Source organism: Mya arenaria, chromosome 7, assembly GCF_026914265.1.
Source record: "Mya arenaria isolate MELC-2E11 chromosome 7, ASM2691426v1".
In the NCBI taxonomy this organism is placed as follows: domain Eukaryota; kingdom Metazoa; phylum Mollusca; class Bivalvia; order Myida; family Myidae; genus Mya; species Mya arenaria.
Window position 1 is genome coordinate 18,001,056 of NC_069128.1, and position 24,449 is coordinate 18,025,504.

At 36.3% G+C, this 24,449-nt stretch overlaps 1 protein-coding gene across 1 annotated transcript; it reads left to right on the forward strand.

Annotated features, from left to right (window-relative positions):
- The first annotated feature begins 9,900 nt into the window (after positions 1-9,900).
- On the forward strand, positions 9,901-19,928 carry LOC128241855 (notch homolog 2 N-terminal-like protein A). The gene is made up of 10 exons (XM_052958961.1): positions 9,901-9,969; positions 10,798-10,911; positions 11,992-12,099; positions 12,498-12,608; positions 13,497-13,616; positions 13,937-14,050; positions 16,678-16,746; positions 17,280-17,452; positions 17,971-18,093; positions 19,730-19,928. The coding sequence occupies exons 4-10, from the start codon at positions 12,545-12,547 to the stop codon at positions 19,826-19,828; spliced, it is 762 nt and encodes a 253-aa protein (XP_052814921.1). The 5' UTR covers positions 9,901-9,969; positions 10,798-10,911; positions 11,992-12,099; positions 12,498-12,544; the 3' UTR covers positions 19,829-19,928.
- Positions 19,929-24,449: the final 4,521 nt, after the last annotated feature.

Here is a 24,449-nt window from a genome sequence, read left to right on the forward strand (position 1 = left end):
GCATTGAGTGGAATTGAATAGTGGCTTTGAGTGGAATTGAGCAGTGGCAATGGATCGAATTGAGTAGTGGAATTCAGTAGTGGAATTGAGTCGAATTGAGTATTGGTATTGAGTCGAATTAAGTAGTGGCATTGGGTGAAATTGAGTAGTGGCATTGGGTGGAATTTAGTTGTGGCATTGGGTGGAATTGAGTAGTGGCATTAAATCGAATTAATTTGTGGAATGGAGAGAAATTGATTAGTGGCATTGAGTCGAATTGAGTATTGGCATTGACTGAAATTTAGTAGTGGCTTTGGGTGGAATTGAATAGTGACATTGAATCGAATTGAGTTATGGCATTGGACAGAGTTAAATAGTGACATTGAGTGGAATTGAATAGTGGCATTGGATCGAATTGAGTAGTGGCATTGAGTGGAATTGAGTAGTGGCATTGCGTGGAATTGAGTAGTGGTATTGGGTGGAGTTGAATTGTGGCATTGAGTGGAATAGAGTTGTGGCATTGAGTGGAATTGAATAGTGGCATTGAATCGAATTGAGTAGTGAGATTGGGTGAAATTGAGTAATGGCATTGATTCGAATCGAGTATTGGCATTAAGTGGACTTCAGTAGTGGAATTGAGTATTGGCATTGAGTGGAATTGAGTTTTGGCATTGAGTGAAATTGAGTAGTGGAATTGAGTGGAATTGGGTGTTGAATTGAGTGGAATTGAGTAGTGGAATTGAGTGGAATTGAGTATTGGAATTTGGTGGAATTGAGTATTGGCATTGAGTCGAATTGAATAGTGGCATTGAATGGAATAGAGTAGTGGCATTGAGTGGAATTGAGTAGTGAGATTGGGTGGAATTGAGTAGTGAGATTGAGTGGAATTGAGTAGTGAGATTGGGATGAATTAAGTAGTGGGATTGGGTGGAATTGAGTAGTGAAATTGGTTGGAATTGAGTAGTGAGATTGGGTGGAATTGAGTAGTGGCAATGAGTGGTATTGAGTAGTAAAATTGAGTGGAATTGAGTAGTGGAATTGAGTGGAATTGAGTATTGGCATTGAGTCGAATTAAATAGTGGCATTGCATGGAATTGAGTAGTGACATTGAGTGGAATTGAGTTGTGAGATTGGGATGAATTAAGTAGTGAGATTGGGTGGAATTGAGTAGTGAGATTGGGTGGAATTGAGTAGTGAGATTGTGATGATTTAAGTAGTGAGATTGGGTGGAATTGAGAAATGGCAATGAGTGGAATTGAGTAGTGAAATTGAGTGGAATTGAGTAGTGGAATTGAGTGGAATTGAGTATTGGCATTGAGTCGAATTAAATAGTGGCATTGCATGGAATTGAGTAGTGGCATTGAGTGGAATTGAGTTGTGAGATTGGGATGAATTAAGTAGTGAGATTGGGTGAAATTGAGTAGTGAGATTGGGTGGAATTGAGTAGTGAGATTGTGATGAATTAAGTAGTGAGATTGGGTGGAATTGAATAGTGAGATTGGGTGGAATTGAGTATTGAGATTGGATGGAATTGAGTAGTGGCATTGAGTGGAATTAAGTAGTGAAATTGAGTAGAATTGAGTAGTGGAATTGAGTGGAATTGAGTAGTGAGATTGAGTGGAATTGAGTAGTGAGATTTGGTGTAATTGAGTAGTGAAATTGGGTGGAATTGAGTAGTGGCATTCAGTGAAATTGAGTAGTGAGATTGAGTTGAATTGAGTAGTGAAATTGGGTGGAATTGAGTAGTGGCATTGAGTGGAATTCAGTAGTAAAATTGAGTGGAATTGAGTAGTGGAAATGAGTGAAATTGAGTAGTGGAATTGAATTTTGTATTGAGTCGAATTTAGTAGTGGCATTCGGTGAAATTGAATAGTGGGATTGTGTGGAATTGAGTAGTAGCATTGAGTGGAATTGAGTAGTTTAATGGAGTGGAATTGAGTAGTGGAATTGAGTGGAATTGAGTAGTGAAATTGAGTCGAATTGAGTATTGGTATTGAGTCGAAATAAGTAGTGGCATTGGTTGAAATTTGGTAGTGGCATTGGGTGAAATTGAGTTGTGGCATTTGGTGGAATTGAGTAGTGGCATTGAATCGAATTGATTAGTGGAATTGAGAGGAATTGATTAGTGGAATTGATCGGAATTGATTAGTGGAATTTAGTGGAATTGAGTAGTGGCATTTGGTGGAATTGAATATAGGCATTTAATCGAATTAAGTAATGACATTGGGTGGTATTGAATTGTGGCATTGGGTGGAATTGAGTAGTGGCATTGAATCAAATTGATTAGTGGAATTGAGTGGAATTGAGTAGTGGAATTGATTGGAATTGATAAGTGGAATTGAGTGGAATTGATTAGTGGAATTGAGTCGAAATGAGTAGTGGCATTTGGTGGAATTGTGTATTGGCATTGAGTGGAATTGAGTAGTGAGATTGGGTGGAAATGAGTAGTGCAATTGGGTGGAATTGAGTAGTGGCATTGAGTGGAATTGAGTTGTGGGATTGGGTGGAATTGAGTAGTGAGATTGAGTGGAATTGAGTAGTGAGATTTGGTGGAATTGAGTAGTGAAATTGGGTGGTATTGAGTAGTGGCATTGAGTGAAATTGAGTAATGAGATTGAGTGGAATTGACTAGTGACATTATGTGGCATTGAGTAGAAAGATTGGGTGGAATTGAGTAGTGAGATTGGGAGGAATTGCATAGTGGCATTGAGTGGAATTGAGTAGTAGAATTGAGTGGAATTGAGTATTGGCATTAAGTCGAATTGAGTAGTGGCATTGAGTGGAATTGAGTTTAGGCATTGGGTGGAATTGAGTAGAAGGATTGAGTTGAATTGATGAGTGGGATTGAGTGGAATTGACTAGTGAGATTGAGGGGAATTGTGTAGTAGCATTGAGTGGAATTGAGTAGTGCCATCGAGTGGAATAAAGTAGTGACATTGAGTGGAACAGAGTATGATTGATTTAATTGACAAAAAACATGTGTAAAAACGACGCTTTCGCTGTTTATTTAATTGTAAAAAACAACCATTTTTAATGTCTCAGCAAAATTAAATGTTTAGTGCATGCAAGAAAAAAAGAATTTTTTTTTTGAGGTTCGGAAAGAAACACCTTTCCTTCGGCAAGCCTCTTTACCGACTTTCGCACGTGCCCTCGGGTCAGATATTTACACCCACAACGGAAATACATTATACTTATAATATTTATGTAAATATAAACAGATAAATTGTAAAAAGTAGCGATCAGGGCTATGCTAACATTGTACTTATTAATTTCAGCAGGATGGTGCGTCTTTGTTTTGTCCATAGCTGTAGCCCACGGTAAGCTTTTTTCTATCTCAATTTGTTAAGCAATCGGATACAAATACTTCAGAGCTTAAATGTGTATATAGAGTTAAGAGTGTTTTCATTTCGCCATACGTATTTAGTACATTGAACGCAAAACATGGGTTATCGGCATTCGTATTTAATAAATCAGATAGCATCATTAAGAGCTAGTTACGTCTGATTTACAAATTACAGCATAAAATCTGGTTACAAAATCACCGGAATTCGCCGAGTTACAAATAACCGCATTAAGCCTATTAAAAATTACCGCATTACACCGGGTAAAAAATTACCGCATAATGCCTTGTTACAAATAACTGCATAACGTCTGGTTACAAATAACCGGATTTCGTCTGGTTACAAATAATTGCATTACGCCTGGTAACAAATAAACGCATAACACCTGTTTACAAATAATCGGATTTTGCCTGGTTACAAATTACTGCATGTCGCCGGGATACAAATAACCGTATTACGTCTGGTAACAAATTACCGCATTACGCCCGGTTACAATTTACCGCATTACGCCTGGTTACAAATAACCACATTTCGTCTCGTTACAAATAACTACATTGCGCCTGGTTACAAATAACCGCATTTCGTCTCGTTACAAATTACCGTATTACGCCTGGTTACAAATAACCGCATTACGCCTGATTACAAATAACCGCAAAACGCCTGGTTATAAATAACCGCATTTCGCCTGGTTACAGATAACCGCATTTGGCCTGGTTACAAATAACCAGATAACGCCTGGTTACAAATAACCGCATTTCGTCTGGTTACAAATAACCGCAAAACGCCTGGTTACAAATAACCGCAAAACGGTTGTAAAATACCTAATAAGTTTCTATGTGCAAAGACTATCCCATCATCTGACACATGTATACTAATTAAACAGAAGTGGGTGCAAAAACTAGGTTTAAATGAAATAACAGATAAAGAGTGGGAAAATATAAATATGAATACAAACAGATGTTCCAATGACACAAACATAAGAAGTTTTCAATATAAATATTTACACAGAATCGTTCCTTGTAATGAATTCCTTTATAAATGCAAAATAAATGAAACAAGTGTGTGTGACTTTTGTCAATCCAATATTGAAACACTGGAACATCTTTTCTGGGAGTGCCCGAAAACACAACCGCTATGGAGTACACTAAACCAATTCTTAAAAGATAATCATATTAATATAAATTTAACATTAAAAAATATCAGCTTCGGAATAGTCAGCAATGAAAAACACAGCGATTACTAATTTCTTAATTGTGCTGATAAAATTCTACATCTTTGGTTCAAAGTATAGAAAAACAACGTCTCAATTCACTCAGTACAGGAAATACATGATAATTAGACATAATATAGAGAAAGAAATTGCCTTGATAAATGATAAAATGAAGCAGCATGATAATAAATGGTTTTACATCCGTTCTAATATTAATCAGTCTTAATTATCACCTGCCCAAATCCCCCTTTTTTGTGTTCATAATTTTCTTTTCTTATATAAAAGAAACACAGAATAAACTATGATAAACTATGTTCTACATATTTCATATTTTTTCATATTTTTTAGTTATCCAATGATTATGAAAAATTTATTGTGAAATGCTCAAATGCCCTTTTTTGATAAATGTATAGCTAATAAGTTTTCGAATATCCACCTAATCATTATCATTTTCTTCAAGAAATGTACATATTGATGTTCTTCTGCACAACATATTACTGTAATATAAATTTGAATAAAAAAATAATACGTGCAAAACGCCTGGTTACAAATAACCGGATTACGCCTGGTTACAAATAACCGGATAACGCCTGGTTACAAATAACCGCATTTCGTCTGGTTACGAATAACCGAATTACGCTGGGTTACAAATAACCGCATTTCGTCTGGTTACAAATAACCGGATTACGCTGAGGTTACAAATAACCGGATTGCGTCTGGTTATAAATTACCGCATTACGCCTGGTACCATAGTGGATATGGATAAATAACTGCAATATACCGGGTAACATGAAACACCTGTTTATAACTGAAACGGACTGGACAGTTTTATTGGAAATGAATTAGTTGAGTCTTGTGATTCATGTTTATAACCGAAACGGACTGGACAGTTTTATTGGAAATTAATTAGTTGAATATTGCGACGCATGTTCAAAACCGAAACGTCTCGGACAGTTATTGATCCTAGTACACATAAGGCATCTTATGTTCAAAAAGTGATTTTGCAAACAACTTGCATACTTAACGGCTACGTTGACGATAACATCATACAAAAACTAGTAATGCTTCAAACTTATCCACATAATACAGTTCAAACACTTTTTAACTCTATACCACTAGGTACGCATGTATACCAATAGTAATGTTTATTTAAGAGCATACTCTAGAATAAAAATAGAAATCGACCCACACATCATTTATAGCCAAGTAATGCCTCTGTATACGAACTGAATGTAACTGTTTTCCTTTTATTTGCCAGCTCGAATATGCAACGACTACGAAAAAAGTAATAACTGTCACGGAAGCCACACGGCGTGCAATGTTCATTATTACAACGGATACAACCATTTCGTCTGCGAATGCGAGCAGAACCATTTCGGAGACTCATGCCAGTATTGTAAGTGTTATTTTAAAGGGGCTAGAACCAGATGATACAATTGCCAAAGAAATTGTCAAAAACTTACATTAAATTGATATCGTTGTGTAAAACGTCATTTACCAAATCGAAATATACTGGAGTTGTCTACCACGTAAATCCCAGTAAGTTTAAAATTAGCATTGGTATTCTTATCTTTACTCATACACTGATATGATATAAACTGGGAAACCATTATGCGCTTTTTTAAATGGGAAAACACAGACGAGACAGCAAAATGATTGTTGCGCTTATTATTTTCACCATGTAAAGTGAAGTAATATAATATAATAAAACTGAAAAGTGTATTCTAGGTACTAATACATTATTCTTCCACATATGCTTGTGATAAACTTCAGGAAAAGGGCTTATGGTGTTTGCTTCTACTCAGTGAACTTGATTGCAGTTGACAGCTTCCGAGGAAAATGATCTGAAAGAAGCAACAACAGTCTTTAAGACCAAAATAGCTGAACCTTTAATCAAATTATTATTGACTTATGATCCAAAGATGAATATTCACCAAGAAGAACGAATTCGAGTTATCGAATAACATTTTTCCCTAGTGATATAAACAGCAATTTTAATTAATTAATTGTGAAACAATTGTAGTAACTTGAACGATTTTAATTAATTGATTAATTCCCAGACTATTGCCATGACCCGCACTACTGTCACAATGGTGGGTCGTGTTATATCAGCAATCATGGACCTCAATGCCTTTGTACCAGTAATCACTTTGGACAAAGATGCGAATACAGTAAGTAATGATCATGACAATAAAGTAAGTAGAGATAATGACAATACAGTTAAATAGAGATAATGCCAGTACAGTAGATAGAGATCATGACAAGACAGTAAGTAATGATCATGCCAATAAAGTAAGTAGCGATCATGGCAATACAGTAAATAGAGATAATGCCAGTACAGTTAATATAGATCATGACAAAACAGTAGGTAAAGATCAGGACAATACAGTTAGTAGAGATCATGACAATACAGTAAAATAGAGATAATGCCAGTACAGTAAATGGAGATCATGACAAAACAGTAGGTAAAGGCCAGGACAAAACAGTTAGTAGAGATAATGACAATACAGTAAATAGAGATAATGCCAGTACAGTACATAGAGATCATGACAAAACAGTAGGTAAAGATCAGGACAATATAGTTAGTAGAGATAATGACAATACAGTAAATAGAGAAAATGACAATACAGTCAGTAGAGAGAATGGGAACCATTTTTGGAATCCTAGCCAATGGAATCACTTTGTGTGTTGTATTTTATATCCAGTTACAAAACTCATGTTGACCATAACCATTACCCTTGTTTATATTCAAAGTTGAAGATTATTAAATTGCCATTCCACGGGAAGTACAATTATTTCCCCTACCTCATTAATATGTATGAAAACGAGATTTAATCAGTCAATTTTAGACGGTAGTGTAAACAGGGAAAAGAACTAAGGTTTCCGACGATGTGTGCCAACAAAAGTGACTTATTACGTGTTGAAATAAGCTTTCTAACAAATGTAGTAAAAAAGTTTAAATTAAAATCAACCCAAATGTTCGTGTGACAATACACGTTTCGGGGACATCTGTGAATTCAGTATGCTTCACTTTTTTATTGTAACAAACGAAATCTAATCAAGGTATTTTTCATGGTTACATTCGAGTAAATTAACGCGTATGTTGGGTTGTTGGTCTACAATATGTAGCTGTAAATGCCTTTATACGTAAACTTACATGTTGGCAATTCGATGAACAGACCTTTTTTCTTTATACCTTACATGTTGACAAACAAATATGTTCCTTCGTAAACGTACACTGTGTTGCTAATTTTATGATGTGTCATTGCTTTCACGCTAGTTAACAAATAAGTTCCTTCGTAAACATACACTGGCATTCTGAAGCTTATTTTGTGGCGTATTATTGCTTTCAGGTTTAGATACGTGTACTCTTACGTATACATACATTGTGGCATTCTGAAGCTTATTTTGTGGCGTATTATTGCTTTCAAGTTTAGATACGTGTACTCTTATGTATACATACATTGTGGCATTCTGAAGCTTATTTTGTGGCGTATTATTGCTTTCAGGTTTAGATACGTGTACTCTTACGTATACATACATTGTGGCATTCTGTAGCTAATTTTGTGATGTATTATTGCTTTCATGCTGGTAAACGTGTTTACCTACGCGAACATTCATTGTGGCATTCTGTCTCTCATTTTGTGGTGTATGATTTTGAAAACACATGTGTTCCTACTAAACCGTACATTGTGGCATTCTTTGTTATTTTTGTGGTACATCATTTACTAATTTTGTGGTGCATCATTGCTTTCACGCTGGTAAACACATGTGTTCCTACATAATCGTTCATTTTGATTTTCTGGCGCTAATTCTGTTGTGTGTCATTGCGTTCACACTGGTATACATATGTGTTACTATACATGTTCATTGTGACATTCTGTCGCTTTTCCTGGTGTAGTATTGCTTTCACGTTGGTAAAGACATGTGTTCCCACATAACCGTACATTGTGCCATTCCGTCGCTCATGTAGTGACGTATCATTGCTTTCACGTTAGAAAACTCGTGTACTCTTAAGATTTACGTACATTGAGACATTTTGTAGCTGATATTGTGGGATATCTTTGTTTTCAACCTGGTAAACACATATGTCCCTATGTGAACGTAGATTGTTGCATTCTTTCGCTCATTTTGTGGTTTATTATTCGCGAATTTTGTGGGATATCTTTGTTTTCAACCTGGTAAACACATATGTCCCTATGTGAACGTAGATTGTTGCATTCTTTCGCTCATTTGTGGTTTATTATTCGCGAATTTTGTGGGATATCATTGTTTTCAACCTGGTAAACACATATGTCCCTATGTGAACGTAGATTGTTGCATTCTTTCGCTCATTTGTGGTTTATTATTCGCGAATTTTGTGGGATATCATTGTTTTCAACCTGGTAAACACATATGTCCCTATGTGAACGTAGATTGTTGCATTCTTTCGCTCATTTTGTGGTTTATTATTCGCGAATTTTGTGGGATATCATTGTTTTCAACCTGGTAAACACATATGTCCCTATGTGAACGTAAATTGTTGCATTCTTTCGCTCATTTTGTGGTTTATTATTCGCGAATTTTGTGGGATATCTTTGTTTTCAACCTGGTAAACACATATGTCCCTATGTGAACGTAAATTGTTGCATTCTTTCGCTCATTTGTGGTTTATTATTCGCGAATTTTGTGGGATATCATTGTTTTCAACCTGGTAAACACATATGTCCCTATGTGAACGTAGATTGTTGCATTCTTTCGCTCATTTGTGGTTTATTATTCGCGAATTTTGTGGGATATCTTTGTTTTCAACCTGGTAAACACATATGTCCCTATGTGAACGTAGATTGTTGCATTCTTTCGCTCATTTTGTGGTTTATTATTCGCGAATTTTGTGGTGTGTTATTGCGTTCAACCTGGTTGACACATGTGTTCCTACGTAAATATACAGTGTGGTATTCTTTTATAAATTATGTGGTGTGTCCTTGCTTTAATGTTGGTAAACACGTAAACGTACACTGTGGCATTCTTTCTTTATTTTTGTGGTGTATCATTGGTTTTATGTTGTTTAACACATTAGTGTTCCTACTTAAACGTACATTGTGGCATTCTGCCGCTGAGATGATGATACAACACGGCTTTCATGTTGGCAAACATATATCTATATCTACGTTTTTTTGGTGGCGATCTTGTTACTGAGCTTCTTCGCTAAATTGTTTTCTTTTATAAATTAAAGCAAACATATATATTCCGAGCAGAACGTAAAACGTTTTTATAGCACTGAATTATACATGCTCGAAAATAAACGTATTTTTATCGATTTCAAACCGTTTTGTGGTATTATTTCATAAGATAAATGTAAAGACCAGTCCTACTGTCAACACCGAGGCATCTGTTACTACGACCAGCACAGAAAATGTTCTTGCAACGAGGGGTTTACCGGGGAACAGTGCGAGTTGAGTAAGTACTAGTCAAATCTCCTATTTGGACATTGGACTTTCTTTTGACTATTTATATGATATATTATCTCACTAGAGTGCCAGCATCGTAAAACACTTTCATCCCCGTTTCACAGCGGTAAACAAGTTTAAATGTTATGTAAGGAAAACAACTCGTTTCATTGATAGGTCTTCTTCATATTAATGATTTGATCAAAGATAAACATCACATTTTGAAGTGTGTGTAAATATATATAAAAATTGGCACTAACCGTCGAAAAGAAAATAATATGCAAATATTTAATGAACAATAGCTAGAATAGGTACAAGAATGGTGCACGTTGACTAAAACACAGTTTCAAGTCACGCAATTTTCTATTTTCACTTTGTAAACAAGCAATCGTTCAGCTTTTACATTCAATATTTTTTTGTTAATGCCTCTAAAACATAGGTTTAAAAACTGTGAGAAGCTTACACATGTGGCCTCCGGGTAGGCGTATTTATGTTGCGAGAAAAGTGATAAGACTTACTTACCAGGTGAAAATATCCTCCCAAAGCACCAAAATCTCTTTGAACACCGCCATTTTATTCCGCTTTACACATTCCCTCACTTAAAATTTGGAAAACACAAAACACGTTGGACTCCCTGCTGTGAGTAAGTTGACAGGTTTTAAACCTTTGGTAGCTGCTGTTTATAAATCTAATAAGATTGTTTTCAGATAATGTGTTTGCTTTGTATATGTTTGACTTGATGTTGATGCCTTGTAGAAATGTTATGAAATTAGAACCAGACCCTAAACTCAGTATAACATGAGTAAACAGTCTAAAAGTATCACATCTTTAAATCCAGCCAAGTGTCACCAGGGTGCGGACTTCTGTCACGGCTACGGGTATTGCTATCGAGACCACGGTGGCGATAAATGTAAATGTTTTGATGGGTTCCTCGGAGACCGGTGTGAAAAGGGTCAGTATTGGCTGCTTGTGGTTCCAAGGTTTTAAAAAAACATTTACACCTCAACTTCCAATCCTAAAATGAACTGCTTTTCGGGAATTGCGTTTATCAATCGATGAACGCAACCTTTTCGGATATGTTCGGATCGCAATTTCATCGCATAACAATATACATGAAAACTTTTGATCTTGTTATTGTTTGTATTGTGTCAGAAAGTCCCGTAAAAATCAATCAACATTTAAGAAAGTGTTAACTTATTATATTTCAAAAACAAAAAATTATAAACAAGAAACATGGAAGAACAGCACAAAACTCCACAAACAGCAGAGTGTATGCATACTTTATATATATTATAACAGAACTAGGTATGTATATCAAGGATTATTAGGTACCGCCTTGAAACAGCCAGTAAAATGTAAATTTACTGGGGGTTTAAACCAGTTTTCGTGCACAAACCTCACTCTTATCACAACAATCCTAAATAAAGAAATAAAGTAAAAGGTAAATCTTATCAAGGTATACATTTAATTGAGGAAACTTGAATATAAAACAAAAGTCTGATGAATACAACGTTAGAAATGAATATTTCAGCGAGATGATTTAAATAATCAAAGGCTTACGAATATCTTAATGGCCCTGGTCGACCAATTTAATGAATGTAAGAAAGACGGATCCATTCCCAGATCTATATATATTTAGAAATATTGACTAAAAAACAACAAAAGAACGCTCTGCCTTTCCAATGGTAGAGGATATGTACTTCATCTTTTAAGTGAGCGCAAGGTTTAAGTAGGTTTGGTCGTCCTATGTAATGATTTTAAGAAAGACGGATCCATTTCCTACTGTTTTTATTTTAGGAAATTTCACTAAATAACAAAAAGAGCGCTTTGCCTTACCAACGGTAGAGGATGTGTACATCATTTGTCAAGTGAGCGCAAAGTTTTAGTAGGCTTGGCATAGCATATCATGATACCAGCAAATGGTCCGTTCTTAACATGACAAAAGAATGGCGTAAAGTAAACTCATTTAAATAAATATGTACAACGTCCTGCTTTTCCCATTAATGCAATGCGCCTGCATTATTTTTTTCAGAAATATGTTTGCGGAGTGAATGTAGTAACAATGGTAACTGTTTCAAGATCAACGGTCACGTGACGTGTGAATGCGAACATGGCTACTTTGGACATGTCTGTGCCAATGGTAACTTCAAAGATTTTTTTCTGAAAGAAAACAAAATGTGTTTTTTAATGAATTTCAAATCAACCGTGGTGCGGCACTCTCGGTCATCATAGTGATTGCACTACGTGTTTGTTAGATTTGTCATCACCAAACCTCTGCAAGGCAACTATTCAGTGGTGGACTTAATCATTAAGAAATTCAACTTTCGCGCGTGTTAAAATGTCCGCCTACTGCCAATCATTCGATACATACTCCCTGCGTCAGAGTTTGCGTTGACAATGTATCAGCCAATGAGGTTGTATTCTAAGTCAGCTAGATGACATAAGTGAATTCTTAGTAATTAAGAAGGGCTTGTTCGCAACGCTCACACCGCCCATGGAAGGTGTTTTATTCAATAAAACTTTTTATATTTATTTAAGATCCTTGTAGCAACGTTACTTGTCAAAATAACGGGACGTGTCACAAAATGTCACATGAACCATTCTTCCAATGCCGATGTAACCAGGACTATCGGGGACAATTCTGTGAAGGTAAGCATAGGTTTTAAGAAGGCCACTTATTCTTGACGATAATTCATACTACAAAACGTTAAAATTTGATATTACATCGAAAGCTTTAAGAACATAAAAATGAAATGCAAGATGTATATTATTGATGTTTTCATTAAACTATGTATCATAATACTCAACTAGCTGATTGTGACAAAAAAGCAATTGAAATTACATGCTTTATGTTGGCTTAGACGACTATAAATTAATTGCTAGATTGTTCAGCCACCTCTTAAATTGTATTGTACCCTATACAAATGTTCAACTAGGGTTTGTTTATGCATATCGGTCCAGTACTGTCCGGGAACGGCGTTTGTTCATGCCTTCAGTGTCGATGTATAAACATGCATATGGAAAACCAGAGAAAAGTTACGACGTGTTTTTGGCTCGTGCAGAAACACATGCATATGGTCCCTTATGCAATAAGTAAGAGAATGAACACGGTGAAAAAGTCATCTAAGCAAAATAAGAAAATAATAATATAAAAAAAATTGTCAACCCGCTCCCATTTTAAAAATAAATAGATACAAATCTAGCAATTAATTCTATATACGTCCTAGATATAGTTTTCTCTGAAAGAGTTCCAGCAAAAAAAATCAATTTTACTTTATTTTGTTTAACTGAGGAGGGAGAAAAAGCATCTACCATAGCCGCTCGTGTAAGATAGGTTCATCCTAATCTTCGCGCTCGGTAAACCTCGTTTCCGCAAAACACCCTACGCTAGGATTGAGATGATCTTACTCTCTCGGCCATGGAATATACTTATATTCTAATCGGAACTACTGAACAAAAGGTCATGCGGGATAATTAAAATGAAGGAAATATGGAAATATGGAAACTTGTACGTTCATTATTTACGTTGAATTCTAGTTTACGACCCATGTCAACACAACTACTGTAAAAATGGAGGAACATGTGTACAACATGCGGATGGCTCCAGGGGCTATACATGTCAATGCCGTGACCATTATCTTGGAGAACACTGTGAATGTAAGCAACGCGAGTCTAAAATAACGACGTTCTTTTTAAACAAGGAATATTTATAACCTACGCTTGCGGCAATATATTCATTTTTTTTTGTCATTTCATTATTATAACGTTTCGATTTTTACAATTCAAGTTATGGGTCAAAATAGAAACGATTACTTCAAACAAATCACTGATATTTTATTTTAATTATAACTTGATACAAAACTACTCATATTCGAACCGTAGTATGTGACTCACACGAATTTGGAAACCAATGCATACGATCAACGAGATAGTAACCGTAGAATTGTTTCTATCTTTAACTTCTTTTATTGTTTCAGTTCACCCCTGTTTAAACATTCATTGCCAAAATGGTGGATCCTGTGTACCGTTGGACGGTGGTAGAAGCGTTAGTTGTGTGTGCCCTCCGGAGTTTATAGGCCACCATTGTCAGTGTAAGAAATCCTTCTGTTCCGAACAACACGCTACTTTCACCAGAACCTTCCCTTAAACATTAAGACCTTTTCACGTCTCATGAGTAGCATGTCAGGCATATAGGGATCATCATAGTAGCATGACAGGCATATAGGGATCATCATAGTAGCATGACAGGCATATAGGGATCATCAAAGTAGCATGGCAGGCATATAGGGATCATCATAGTAGCATGACAGGCATATAGGGATCATCATAGTAGCATGACAGGCATATAGGGATCATCATAGTAGCATGACAGGCATATAGGGATCATCATAGTAGCATGACAGGCATATAGGGATCATCATAGTAGCATGACAGGCATATAGGGATCATCATAGTAGCATGGCAGGCATATAGGGATCATCATAGTAGCATGGCAGGCATATAGGGATCATCATAGTAGCATGACAGGCATATAGGGATCATCATAGTAGCATGACAGGCATATAGGGATCATCATAGTAGCATGACAGGCATATAGAGATCATCATAGTAGCATGACAAACATGTAGGGATCATCATAGTAGCATGACAGGCATGTAGGGATCATCATAGTAGCATGACAAACATATAGGGATCATCATAGTAGCATGACAAACATATAGGGATCATCATAGTAGCATGACAGGCATATAGGGATCATCATAGTAGCATGACAGGCATATAGGGATCATCATAGTAGCATGACAGGCATATAGGGATCATCATAGTAGCATGACAGGCATATAGGGATCATCATAGTAGCATGACAGGCATATAGGGATCATCATAGTAGCATGACAGGCATATAGGGATCATCATAGTAGCATGACAGACATATAGGGATAAACATATACGTCGTCGGCAACGTCCGTGTTGTTTCTTTCTTTTATTTTCCGATCGCTTACTTTTCTCTTCGTCATCCAATCTTTACCAAACTTGGTCGCACATATGTATTGGCATCATAGTTCGCTCCACAGACAGTTAGCCTTTTTATTGTCAGAAATTTATCAATTTCACTTTTTATCAAATCTAATTTGAACACTTTTTATCCAATATTGATGAAACTTTCATATAATGTTTTTATGCTAAATAACTCGACTTTGTTCAACAGCAAGACCGCAATATTAACTATGAAATTATGCCCCTTGGATTAAAAAAGTGACCTAATTTTTGTTGTACTCTCTTTGTATGTGCATTTGCTATACAAACACACTAAAATGAGTTACAATCTATAAGTAAATAATATCTCAAATAAGTAAAATCAACAGTCAAATCATCCATTCTATTTAATTTGGGGTTATAAACATTAAATTGACAAAAGACCAAATTAACTTCGGACCTCATTCTAAAATCTTCCATATTCAATTCTTAACAATTTTGGGAATACTAAATATTAGGGACCAGTGGCGGATCGTGGATTTGACCTTAGAAAATTAGGGGCGTAACCATTTCATTACCCCTTTTCTTCTTTATTGAAATAAAAAAGTAAACTTTGAGGAGTTGGGGGAGGTGATCCGCTCAATGGGATAAGATTGCATGCAGATAGCATTTATAATTCCAGAGTTACGGCAAAGGGAATTGTGAACAACTGACCACATCAGGACTTGATTGAGTTTTATCCCTTGCCAAAGAAATGTTTGGGTCTCAAGGGCATATCAACTATATTTCAATTTATTTACTTTTCAGTTGCATATGCTTTTTCAATATTTATGTATGCAATTTTTTATTCAAGTGACATTGTACTATTTTTGGACTGTTTTTACAAAAAGGAATTGAAGTTATGTGAACATATCTGCTTTCGCTATGGCACGTAAAATATTACTAATTCGTTTGGTCAAACACTGGTGAGCTCTACCGACAGGTGACATATTCCATTCGCGGAATTCAAGTAAAAAATGTTAATAAATACTTTGATAATCTAAATAATAATGCTGGGAAGCCCAAAAAAACACTGCAGCTTTTGAAATAGTTACCTTCAACTATTTTAGATACAAGTCATTGCTAAATACATCTTGTCCAATTATTGTTCGCACGTTGAAAGTTAATACTGTCAATTATCTATTAAAATACATAACATAAATACTCCTTAGACATAGAATATAAACGTGTTTTGGTGTTTTACTGAGTAAGGGAATGTTTACGATTGAATTTTTTTCTTAAGTTTTGGTGAATATTCGATTGCACGCACACGCAATATGATGAAACTGTTGTAAAGAAAAGTGGCAGACCATGTGTTAAAAAATATCACTGACGTCTTTTAAAAGAAATTATTCCTAACGCTATTCCTATTATTGCAGCAATTAAGCTTTTTAATGCAAAAATGTTCTTGCTTAATTTTATGAAATGTTCCTTTTGTAAAATTTGCACAGCTTTGAAATTTTTATTTACATGTATGAAATGATACTAATGTATAATTATGCTTGCTGAATATTTGATTTGAACAAACATGGTACTTGACTTTTTGAATGTTTTGATGTTTTACTCCCTAAATATTTTGAAATGCGATGCACGTGTCATGTTCTCCAGCACACACTGTAATGGCTTCCTTGAATTTTGTTCGGCTTATTTTTCATCACCTCATAATATTAACTTCCAACATAGGGATTATTTAATATTTTAGACACAACTACCACAACGACCACCACCACAACGACCACCACTACACCGCCTACTACGACTGCATACATTGGTAATTAAAACACTTGTATAAAATGTTTTCCATTCTTTCTAAAATATATCTTAAAATGGTTGATATATCGTTATCAAATACGGGTAGTTTTAGATGGTTTAAACAAAATTGAACGAATGGCTGTAAATATACTGCTAAAATCAAAAGTAAATATTATAACGTTTCGCGCTCAATTGGTGAAATATACTGCTAACATCGAAACAAAAAATAAAAATCCACAATATCCTTTATAATATTACTTGGTCAGATGCTCACAAAGAAGTTTTAACCAACCTGTATCACAAACAAATAAACCAAGGTCAAAACTGGTTCACGTGATGTCCAAGTCTACTTTTGACAATCCAATAAATTAATATTGTAGTAAGAATCAGTGCTGCCAAGCCAATTGAGCATTCATTTTTTTTATTTAGGTCTCATTCCTCTCTGTTTATAATTGGCCTCAGTTTAATCAATGTCATTTCTTCAAATAACAAGTCCACTATAGTCTGATTCCACTGTGATTCTAAGCGCTATGCTGTTATACACACAAACAGGATACCTCCACTGCAACAAGTACTCAACCGTGGCGGACCTCGCCCACACAGCACCAGTAACCAATCAGAACGCGTCTGAGTGTGTACACTCGCAAAGTCACGCCTCCTCAGAAGCCCTGGTAATGCATGATTGTAATGTAACCACACCAGATACTTGGCAAAAAGGAAGGAAGGTAATTTTTTGTTAACGTTTATTTTCAACATGGCGTCAATTGTGTAGAAATGAACATCAGGACGATTCACATGTCTTTGTTATTAATGCTTCATTCTGCAGGCTATAATGGCCATTGGAAACAGATTTACAATTAAACAATCGCCAAAGCAATTAGTATAACCCGTCCAGATTATTTATCCAGCTTTTTCAGTATATTTATAGGCAAATGCTGTATTGCCATTTCATTCATTTATCAAATATAGTCTATTTATTAGTAATTAATCATTTGCTTGATTTAGATACATACTAAAGTATTTCGATAGAAAATATTTTGTCAAATGCTGTATTGCTATTCATTTATCAAATATAGTCTTTTTGTTTGTAATTAATCATTTGATTTGTTTCGATAAATAATTATTAATGTATACATTTCGAAAGTGAATATTTAATGAGTTATTTTGTTTAATTGATTATAACTGGATCGATTGATAAATTAGCTTGTCCCTGTATTTAACCATCGTATCATTATAAACACAGATCGTTGGTAACTGTGCGTCTATCCCAGCCTATACTGCCATTGGGACATTTGCCAGTGACGCATTCCCGACTGGACAGGGTCTTGCCGGGATATTTCTGGAATGCCTACCCAATGGATTTAAGGTATACAATGATTTGAAAAATTATTAATATCAAATTAAGTCTTCGGATTCTGTGTTTGTACCCATAGTTTTGAGGGTATTACAAATGGTTACAACGAAACATTTGAGAATATGGGAATTATAGCACATAATCTAATGTGATCAAGGATCAAATGCAAAACAGCCATAACCTAATGTGACCAAGGATATAAGGCCAAACAGCCATAACCTACGGTGACCATAATCGAATACCAAACAGCTATAACCTAATGTGACCAAGGATCTAAATCCAAACAGCAATAATCTAATGTGACCAAGGATCGAAGGTCAAACAGCCATGGCCTAATGTGACCAAGAATCAAAGGCCAATCAGCCATGACCTAATGTGACCAAGGATCGAAGGCCATATAGCCACAACCTAAATGTGACCAATGATCTAAGGCCAAACAGCCATAACATATTGTGACCAAGGACCTAAGGCAAAACAGCCATAACCTATTGTGACCATAATTGAATGCCAAACAACCATAACCTCATGTGACCAAGGATCGAAGGCCAAACATCCATGACCTAATGTGACCAAGGACCTAAGGACAAACAGCCATAACCTATTGTGACCATAATTGAATGCCAAACAACCATAACATCATGTGACCAAGGATCGAAGGCCAAACATCCATGACCTAATGTGACCAAGGATCAAAGGCCAAACAGTCATGACCTAATGTGACCATGGAGCAAAGGCCAAACAGCAATTACCTAATGTGACCAAGGAACGAAGGCCATATATCCATAACCTACTGTCACGAAGGATCGAAGGCCAAACAGCCATAAGCTAATGTCACGAAGGATCAAAGGCCAAACGGCCATGACCTAATGTGACCAAGGATCAAAGGCCAAACAGCCATGACCTGATGTGACCAAGGATTGAAGGCCAAACGGCCATGACCTAATGTGACCAAGGATCAAAGGCCAAACAGCCATGACCTGATGTGACCAAGGATTGAAGGCCAAACAGCCATGACCTAACTTGACCAGGGATCCAAAGCCAAACAGCCATGACCTGATGTGACCAAGGATCGAAGACCATATAGCCATAACCTTTTGTCACGAAGGATTGAAGGGCAAACAGCCATAACCTAATTTGACCAAGGACCGAAGGCCAAACAAACAGCCATAACCTATTGTGACCATAATTGAAAACCAAACATCGATAACTAATTGCCACCACGGTTGAAGGCCAAACAACCATAACCTATTGTCACCACGATTGAAGGCCAAACAGCAATAACCTATTGTCACCACGATTGAAGACCAAACAGCCATAACCTATTGTTACCACGATTGAAGGCAAAACAGCCATAGCCTAATGTCACCACGATTGAAGACCAAACAGCCATAACCTATAACAGCCAGTCATAATGTGTAACCAAAGGTCGTAGGCCAAGCAACCAGAAACTAACTAAATCAGCAATAAAGTATTAATATCTGAACAATGTCCATATACCGCATTTTGTAAAAGGCAGCACTAAACACACGGTACCATGCTGATACGGGATCGAATAGCTAAAGTAACGCGATATAGATATTCAAATACGGCTTTCCGTACAAGGTAAATAATATAGTCATTTAAATAATTGATTTCTGTTCCATTTTAGGTGGCGTTACAGACATGTGACCACTCATCTAAGATAATACATATCGAAACAGGAGGGGTTGGTTTGTTGGATCCGAAAATGTACTTCACCATTCAGTAAACACTAACTCTCTGGGCTAAAATATATAACTTCACTGCTGTTAAACCATTATTTGATTTTGCTAGATGCTATCATATGCAATAAATTACACGAATATGGAGCAAGTGTTACGGTGTATCTTCCGTCCAGTGAGTAATCCTAATAACTAAAATTGTATCAAGCTCTAACAGTTTCAGGCTCTCGCGCTCGCAAGCTCTTAGAGTCTCAATCTTTTACCATCCCATTCCCTATCAGTTTCAAGCTCTTACTGTTTAAAACTCATACAGAGCCATGCCATTACAGTCGCAGGCTATCATCTTTTCAAGCTATTGCAAGCCAAAAACATCTTTCAGACCCACATTGTTACAGTTTCAATTTTTAACAGTTTCAAACTCTTTCCGTCTCAATCTCTTACAATCTCAAACTCTCACAGTCCAAAGTTATTTAATCCGAAGCTATAATAAGCTTAAGCTATATCAGTATTAAGCTATTACAGTCTCATAACTGAACCAATTCCAACACTTTACATCAAAGTTGCAAAACTTTTACCGTCTGAAGGGCCTACAGTCCCAAACTCGTACATTCCAAGTTATTTCAGTCTCAATCTATAACTGTCTCAATTTTTTGTGTCTCATGTTCTTTGAGTCTAGGGCTCTTACAGCTTGACGCTTCTGCCGTCTCAAGGTCTTTTAATTTCAAGTCCCAATATCTTACTTTCGTAAGCCCTTACAGTCTCAGGTATTCAGTCTTGAGCTCTTACATGCCCTAGCTCGGGCAGTGAGTGCAAAGCTTTTTGAGATTCAAACTATTTTCGTCGCCAGCTCTTAGAAACACAAGCTCTAACAGTCCCAAATTACTACAGTCTCAGCTCTTATAGTCTCAAACTCTTACAAGGGATTATTTTATACGTACTTTAGATAATTTTATCGAACAATGATAGAGCATAAGCCAAGTGTCGCCATTTCGCCTTCTTGTCTAACAATAAATGTTGGTAAAGAAAATATTGTATGATCTAAATACAAGTGCTCGTTGCAGGTTTGAGAGGTAGTAATAGGAGTCCTCGTCGACCCCTGAGAACTGGTTATGACGCCCATTATTCTGACAGCTAATGTGTTTGCTATGGAAATAAATATTTTATGTATATCCCCAGTCATGTGAAACAGGAAAACAGTTAAATATGCATGTATTGGTTATGTATGTTATATTTCTATAAGTATGTATCATTATAGCAGTAGAGATAAAAACATCCAACTTCAGTCACAGGGCGTGGCGGCTTAATCTACAAGCCTCGTAAACGGCTTGTACACATGCGCTTGGGTCAGATTTTTTTATCATCATACCCCTAATAAACTGGAAGAATTTAAAATCTCTTTTAGGTCAGTGGGTCAAATGATAAGGTCAGGGTTGCCGTAAGCTGAAAAATACGTAGTTTCCTATCAATAATGGAAACAGGCTTATGCCTTGAGACTTTGAACTTTGTAGAGGTCACTCAAACATGACCTGCTTCTATACCATTTCGACGTTAGTTATTCAAAGGTCAAGCTAGTTGTGACCTTGACCTAAAAACCGATTTCGTTCAATATCAGAATCATGTTTGTACTCTGGCTCCTTAAACTTGCTATGATTCTGAACTGCATTTGCTACCTTTTAGTCATGCTTCAAAAACATTAACTGGTCCTTAATGTTTTGCATCAAAATGAGTCCGGTTAACCTTTGTTTAAGCTCTTGTCTTACTGAAATTAATAAAAACGCCAACGGGAGGGTAAGACTGATCCTGCACCAGACAAACACTGCATAAAACTTCGACGGGACACATTTAAGGTGTTTATATATAAAGCAAATGTACCAATGTTATATGCTTAAGCCTTCGTAAAAAAATGATTGCAAACACTCGGTGATAATTTATTTAAAACAGGTTTTTACTGACACCGTCTTCTACAATCAACTTGAATGATTTTAAGCGTTGGACTCAATTATGGATCCGCAAATATTTACGGGTAGTGAGTTCTTAAAATGTTCAATACCTTCTTTAAGGTCTCCACGTTACCCTGTTCAGAGTGATCATATTTCACGATTGATAAACGATCGTTATAACAAAATAATCACTGTCGTCGGCATGATGTTACGCTTGAGTGTTTTGTGCGGTGAGGTAACCTGAGTACCAGGAGAAAGCCCACTTGTCCGGCTTTGTGAGCACAAACAAAATTCACATGCTCTCGACTGGGAATCGAACCCGGGTCGCCTTGGTGCTCTAACCACTTCGTTAAAGTGACAACCTGCTTTTCTTGTGAGTCGATGTCAGGGGGATTCAACTTGCTTCTACTAAGTTCTCAAATAGTTGTCTAACCACATAACTTAGAATAAATCACAACTATAACGTATGTTATACGTTAAGAATGGTAAGTTGTATGATGGCTCATTGTATTTTGTACAATTTACAGGCGTAGATATTTCATTTTATGCAGATTTTTGAATAATGTCTTCCGTCTTACTAGACTCAAGTGCAGCTAGAAAGAGTAAATAAATTACAAGGATATTCCTCTTTGAAGAAATGTACAGTATGCAACAGTATGTTAACATAACAAAGAACAAAATGCATCGGGAATGTATTGACGAGAAAATGTCAACTGAAATGATACATACTGGAATAGCTTCAATTGGACAAAGAAAGAAGATACATTAGATTGTGAGATATTGAGTAAGATTGAATATGATTGAGTAGTATTAAGTGAGATAATGTAGTGGGAGTAGTGGGATAGCGTTTGATTAAGTATTGTGATTGAGAAGTGAGATTGAGTTGATTTAAGTGGGATGGAGTAGCGAGATTGAGTGTGATTTAGTAGAATTTAGTGGGATTGAGTAGGATTTAGTGGGATTAAGTAGGATTGAGTGGGATTGAGTAGGATTAAGTGAGATAATGTAGTGGGAATAGTGGGATAGCGTATAACTAAGTATTGCGATTGAGAAGTGATATTGAGTTGATTTAAGTGGGATGGGGTAGAATTCAGTTAGATTGAGTAGGATTGAGTAATATTGAGTAGGATTTAGTAAGATTGAGTAGGATTTAATAGAATTGAGTGGGTTTTAGTGTATTGAGTAGGATTTAGTGGGATTGAGTAAGATGTAGTAAGATTGCGTAGGATTTAGAAGGAATTTGTAGGATTAAGTGGGATTGAGTAGGATTAATTGAGATTGAGTGGGATATAATGGGATTGAGAAATATTTGGTGGGATTTATTAGGATTGAGTAAGATTGAGTTTGTTTAAGTGAATGGATTAGCGAGATTAAGTAGTGAGATAGAGTAGTGGTATTGAGTAGAATTGCGTATGTTTGAGTAGGAATTGAGCAAGGGTGAGTGGGATTGCGTTAGATTGCGTAAGATTGAGTAAGATTGAGAGGGATTGAGTACCGCTTAGTGGGATTTAGTAAGATTGAGTGGGCCTGAGTAGGATATAGTGAAATTGAGTAAGATTGAGTGGGATTGAGTAGGTTTTAATGGGATTGAGTAAGACTATTGGGAATGAGTCGGATTGAGTCGTCGTTTTGTGTAGTGAGATTGTGTAGCGAGATTGAGTAGCGAGATTGAGTAAGATTAAGTGGGATTGAGTGGATATGAGGATTGAGATTGTGTAGTGGGATTGAGTGGAATTGGGTAGTGGGATTGAGCGGGATTGAATAGTGGGATAGTGTGGTGGATTCAGCAGGATTGAGTAGTGTGATAGAGTGCTGAGATTAAACGAGATTGAGTGGGAATGAGAATGCAAATTGAGTAGCGGGATTCATGGGGCATTATGAAGTGAAATTGAATAAGATTGTGTAAGATTGAGTGTAATTTATTGGAATCTAGTAGTATGATTACGTGGAATTTAGTAGTGAAATTGAGTTGGATTGAGTTGTTGTATTGAGTTCGATTGAGTGGGCTTGAGTTGTGGGAGTGAGTGAGATTGAGGTTTAAGTTTGAGTAGGAATGAGTAGAACATAGTGGTGAAATTGGGTGGAATTGAGTAGGGATAAATTGGATTAAGTTGGGGTACTGAGTGGAATTGAGTTGTGGGATTGAGTGTGTTTGAGTAGACAGATAAAGTAGAATTGAATAGGATTCAGTGAGATCCTCTAGCTTAACACTGACCTTAAATAAACTCTGTCGCAGATTTCCATAATAAAGCAATTCTAACAGTACAGAAATGGAAGAATGTTCCGCCTTAGATAACAGTGTGTGTATACTAACGTCATAAATAGTTCGTCGGAAGGCAACATTTTTGCTTTGAATCATCATATTTTATGAAACATGGTCCAATCTTCGCCGCTTACACAGCTCTTCCATATGTTTTAACCAGAGATTGATTGAGCGCTTAGTTTTTTTTAAAACACTTCGACAAACCTATTCACTAACCCGCCACCTGAAGTAGCACTGTCAAAACATAATTTTGGAAACATGTTTGTCGAAGTGTTTGGGGAAACTTATCACATAATCAAACTCCGATAATAAAACGAAGGCGGGGATCTTTAGGTGGCATAGACTGCCCTTTGTTTCATTTATTTTGCCAAAGAAAACGAAAAGTTCTCTTTGTTTTAAGTCATCATTCGAAGCAAAATGTTGCCTTCCGACGTAGCATTTGTGACGTAAATTATCACGTGGTAT

Bases quoted from the DNA above. Each gene is read 5' to 3' on its own strand.
- LOC128241855 (XM_052958961.1), top strand. From the start codon at position 12,545: ATGTCACATGAACCATTCTTCCAATGCCGATGTAACCAGGACTATCGG. The intron at 13,617-13,936 runs GTAAGCAACGCG...TTATTGTTTCAG, and splicing joins TCTTGGAGAACACTGTGAAT to TTCACCCCTGTTTAAACATT. The intron at 17,453-17,970 runs GTAATTTTTTGT...TTATAAACACAG, and splicing joins CTTGGCAAAAAGGAAGGAAG to ATCGTTGGTAACTGTGCGTC.